Source organism: Nelumbo lutea, chromosome 3, assembly GCF_056320005.1.
Source record: "Nelumbo lutea isolate HS-2025 chromosome 3, American lotus-T2T, whole genome shotgun sequence".
NCBI classification, from domain to species: domain Eukaryota; kingdom Viridiplantae; phylum Streptophyta; class Magnoliopsida; order Proteales; family Nelumbonaceae; genus Nelumbo; species Nelumbo lutea.
The window spans coordinates 28,226,746-28,231,592 of record NC_142686.1 but is presented as its reverse complement, the minus strand read 5'-3'; the positions used below and the strand labels follow the sequence as shown (position 1 = coordinate 28,231,592).

Genomic DNA, 4,847 nt, shown 5'->3' with positions numbered 1-4,847 from the left:
GTTGGTTGGTTGGATTAGGATTAAATGTATTTGGAACCATCTAAAGGGAGTTGGATAACGGCTGAAGTGGTTGGACTGAATGGCTTATTGTGTTAAATGGTAAAATATGTAAGGGTTTAACAATTAAGTCAACATTAATTCTCTTAAGCAGCTTAGAATCTACTTAATGAGTTGGTGTCTTATCAACTGAAAGTAAGAAGTTATTCAGTTTATTAGCCACTTCAACTGTTATGAAACAAAGGAGAGAACGATTCTTTTTCATGGTAGATAAGAATGCCACTTGGATACATGATGACATGGCTTTAAGAGCTTACGACCATTCCCTACTTTTAAAAGGAGCCAAGAAAAGAAAAGAAAAGAAAAGAAAAGAAAAGAAAAGAAAAAACAATTAAGCATGCCTTGATGACATAGATATATATGAGATAATACTTTTAGCCATTAGATTCATGTATTTACTGCTTGAGCTAAAGTCTAAATGGAATTATTCTCCACCATCCAAGTGTATAGAGAAAATTAAATATATGATTGGATTGATATTTGAATAAAAATCCTGCAGATTTTGGTTCACAATATGCATCATAGGAGCCATCAATGGTGGGTCTTGATCGATCGATCCTCCAAACATGGGAGAATTAACAAGATTTGGAACTCCCTATTGCTTTATGAGTCTTGGGCTCTTAAACCCCAAAATTTTTTCCTTCGCTAGCGAGTATAACGCAACAACTGAATGCAGAAAAGCTTAAAAATCGGGTGAATGGTGCTAAATAGCTCGAATCCAAAGAGCAGTAGCCTCTGCGGGTAGACATATATATCGGGTCAAGAATTGCCACCCCAGAAATCAATCAGAGGAAAAAAATTAATAAAAGAAAAAGCAATCTTACCAAAATAAAGGAAAAAAGTGGTCTTAGAAAGCTTAAAAGCTCCTTAACAAGGACCTCACATACACCAAATAAGAGAGAGAAACTCTTCTTCAGAAGAGCATTAAAGTAAAAGAAAAAGGAGATAGACATAGACAATAGAGATCTCTGGTTTGGAGACTGACGAGCTTATGTGCAACTCTCAAAGCTAGCTAGCTTGAGTTGTATAGACTATAGGCAATAGAGAGTGAGCGAGCGAGCTCAGAGATGAGTCAGTTTGCTACACAAAAATAACGAAAACACATGCTCCTCGATCGATGCCATAAACACTTCTCCTTTCTCTCCATATCTCCAATTTTTTTCGTCCTCCCCTTTCCTCGTTATCTCCTCCTCCACCTCACTTTCTAGTTGGTTAGTTAGGTTCATTAAAGAGTAAGTTAAAGACTTGAGCTCTAGCCAAGATGATTAATTTATCAGATTTCTACCATGTTATGACTGCTATGGTTCCACTCTACGTGGCCATGATCTTAGCCTATGGCTCCGTCAAATGGTGGAAAATCTTCTCCCCCGACCAATGTTCCGGCATCAACCGCTTCGTCGCCCTCTTCGCCGTCCCACTTCTCTCCTTCCACTTCATCTCCACCAACGATCCTTACGCCATGAACTTCCGCTTCATCGCAGCTGATACGCTTCAGAAGCTCATCGTCCTAGGCATCTTGGCCGTGTGGACCAACTTCAGTAAACGGGGTTGCTTGGAATGGACCATCACGCTCTTCTCTCTGTCTTCTCTCCCAAACACCCTCGTCATGGGTATTCCTTTGCTTAAAGGGATGTATGGAGAGTTCTCGGGGAGTTTGATGGTTCAAATCGTTGTGCTTCAATGCATTATCTGGTACACTTTAATGCTGTTCATGTTTGAGTACAGAGGGGCTAAGATGTTGATCAGCGAGCAGTTCCCAGATACCGCTGGTTCTATTGTGTCCATCGCTGTTGATTCCGATGTGATGTCGTTGGATGGCCGGGAACCCCTGGAGACCCAGGCGGAGATTAAGGAGGACGGGAAGCTTCATGTTACTGTAAGGAAGTCCAATGCTTCCAGGTCGGAGATTTTCTCCAGACGATCTCAAGGGTTGTCGTCGACGACGCCCAGGCCTTCTAATTTAACAAATGCGGAGATATACTCTCTGCAGTCATCCAGGAATCCAACCCCAAGAGGCTCTAGTTTCAATCATACGGATTTCTATTCAATGGTCGCCGGTGGCCGGAACTCCAATTTCGGAGCTTCTGATGCTTATGGGCTTGGGGCGTCGAGGGGTCCGACGCCGAGGCCGTCTAATTACGAAGAAGATAACAAGGCCAGGTTCCATTACCATGCATCAGGTGGGACACATTACCCGGCTCCGAATCCGGGGATGTTCTCTCCTACTTCGAAACCGGTCCCCAACACTACTACTACTACTACTACAGCCACTGCTACTGCTGCTAAAAGGACTAATGGCCAAGTGCAGCAGAAAACGGAAGATGGGACAAGAGATCTTCATATGTTCGTTTGGAGCTCAAGTGCTTCTCCAGTCTCAGATGTCTTCGGGGGCCAAGAATATGGTGTTGCAGACCAGACTGTAAAAGAAGTTAGAATGGCTGTTTCTCCTGGAAAAGGTGCTCAACTTTGCCTTTTCTTTTCTATGTAGTTAATGGGTTCTGTTTATATTTAATATTTTATTTTTCATTTTTAACTTCTATTTTTGATGATTCTCTCGTATTTATTTCTGGGTTTTATGACTTCTAATTATTCAGTGGAGGGTCGCAGAGAGAACCAAGAGGAGTACTTGGAGAGAGATGATTTCAGCTTTGGAAACAGAGGGGTAGCAGATACAGAGATGAACGATGAAAGCCACAAAATGGGTACCACGAAAGCCAAAAGCTTGCCTCCTGCAAGTGTCATGACCAGGCTTATTCTCATCATGGTTTGGAGGAAACTCATCCGAAACCCAAATACATACTCCAGCTTAATCGGCCTCACTTGGTCTCTTATTTCATTCAGGTATACAAATTAATCAAGGTTTTTGATGATTTGTGGGCTAATCAGCAAATGAAATTCGTTTTTATGCTGTTGGGTTGTTGCAGGTGGCACGTTGAGATGCCTGCTATAATAGCAAAGTCCATCTCCATACTGTCAGATGCAGGCCTTGGCATGGCCATGTTCAGTCTTGGTCAGTACTTCCATGGTTCCTTTCAAACAACACTCACGGCCCAAGAAATTCTCTCTCTGAATCTCTCCTTTTTGTGCTTTGTTTACTCTTTTATAAATCTCTTTATTTTACACAATATCATGTATAAATAAAGGAAAGTTCAAAAGCTCTCTCTCTCTCTCACACACACAACACATAAGTGGTCCTCATGATAACTGTCTCATGTTGATGATGAAAGGTCTCCTTATAATAGGAGTGTGTTGAATGTTGCTCGACTGTGGTTGATGAGTATGTCATTTTTTGCAGGTCTGTTCATGGCTTTGCAGCCGAGGATCATAGCATGTGGGAATTCTATAGCAGCTTTTGCCATGGCTGTGAGATTCCTTACAGGTCCAGCTGTCATGGCAGCAGCTTCCATTGCTGTTGGGCTGAGGGGCGTTCTCTTACACGTCGCCATTGTACAGGTAACTCACTTCTCTTCCCCCAGTTCTGCCTCCTCTTCGTCTGACACTTCGAATCTAACTTCAAAATCGAAATAAAAGAAACCCAAAAGGGAAAAAATAATTCTCTCTCTCTCTACAGACACATACACACACAAGAATCTGTACATGTTTTAACGTATCTGGTGTTTGGATGTCAAAAAAAACAATAAAAAAACAGGCTGCACTTCCCCAAGGAATTGTCCCGTTTGTCTTCGCCAAGGAATACAACGTACATCCTGATATTCTCAGCACTGCGTAAGCATTCTATCAAATTGATTAAATTTCTTCTCTTGCAGTTCCTCTGTTTCGTTTCCATGGTGTTTCAAGCTTTCAACTAATCTCAAGATGTCATTGGGATTGCAGTGTTATTTTTGGGATGCTGATTGCATTACCTATCACATTGGTTTACTACATCCTATTGGGTCTGTGACTGTGAATAAATAAATTCATCAAGTCGTCGCCAACCAAGTGAATTACGCCACCGGGAATGAGGAATGCAGATAGAAGAGATCGAGCGGCGAGGGTCTGAGATATATATGTATCTTATGGGTGGCCGGGGAGGGGGACATCTATGGATCATGTTTGGATGAATTAATTCTCTTTTTTATTAAATTTGTAAAATCAGATTTGTAGTCAAGTTAAATCTTGTTGGGTTCATTACTATCATAACCTTTCACTTCTCATCCAAGAACTAGTTGATACAAGCTAGCAGTGATTGATACGTGGTAGAAAAAAGAGTGCCAATGAGAGAGTGAGAGAGAGAGAGAGAGAGGGAAAGGCAGTGATTGATGATGAGCTATATCTGAATTTTACATTAAAAAAGAGTGTGTTGGTCAAGAGAGGATGATGGGTTTCTTATTTTGATAATATTTTATTCAACTTTGTTTCCTTTGCATTACTTTAGAGGGGAATTTCATTAATGCTATCTTGTCCGTTCCTTAAAGCGAAATGGTAACGTTAGCTGATAAATATGGAGGGACCTTCATGTGGTGAGACTTGAGAGCTTTAGAATGTAGGTGGTGAGGTGGGGGCCCCTCCATTAGAAGGAAGCAATTAAGGAGCCCTTTGATTTGATGCCGAATCCTCTCTCTCTCTCTCTCTCTCTCACGTATTAGCTAGGCGACAGCCCTTCTCTCTGGTCGCTCTCTGATTTAGAATTTTCTCTTACAGGCACCCCCATGTCCATGAATCTTCTTCTTTTAATTTACTATATCAGCTGCACTTATATTGTGCTATGAATCAGCCCTTACAATTAATTAATCTGCACAAAGGCTGTCTATGGTTATTGAAGTAATTTAATTGATGAGATAGTGAGATAC

The 4,847-nt window shown here is 41.3% G+C and overlaps 1 protein-coding gene across 1 annotated transcript; it reads left to right on the top strand.

Annotated features, from left to right (window-relative positions):
* Positions 1–915: 915 nt before the first annotated feature.
* On the top strand, positions 916–4,194 carry LOC148863872 (putative auxin efflux carrier component 1c). The gene is made up of 6 exons (XM_088980429.1): positions 916–2,513; positions 2,652–2,898; positions 2,982–3,067; positions 3,353–3,510; positions 3,707–3,783; positions 3,892–4,194. Exons 1-6 carry the CDS (start codon positions 1,319–1,321, stop codon positions 3,956–3,958), a joined length of 1,830 nt encoding a protein of 609 aa, XP_088836555.1. The 5' UTR covers positions 916–1,318; the 3' UTR covers positions 3,959–4,194.
* Positions 4,195–4,847: the final 653 nt, after the last annotated feature.

Excerpts from the sequence above, each read along its gene's own strand:
- LOC148863872 (XM_088980429.1), top strand. The coding sequence starts at position 1,319 with ATGATTAATTTATCAGATTTCTACCATGTTATGACTGCTATGGTTCCA. Across the intron at positions 3,068-3,352 it reads CATGGCCATGTTCAGTCTTG|GTCTGTTCATGGCTTTGCAG; the intron begins GTCAGTACTTCC and ends CATTTTTTGCAG. Across the intron at positions 3,511-3,706 it reads TACACGTCGCCATTGTACAG|GCTGCACTTCCCCAAGGAAT; the intron begins GTAACTCACTTC and ends ATAAAAAAACAG.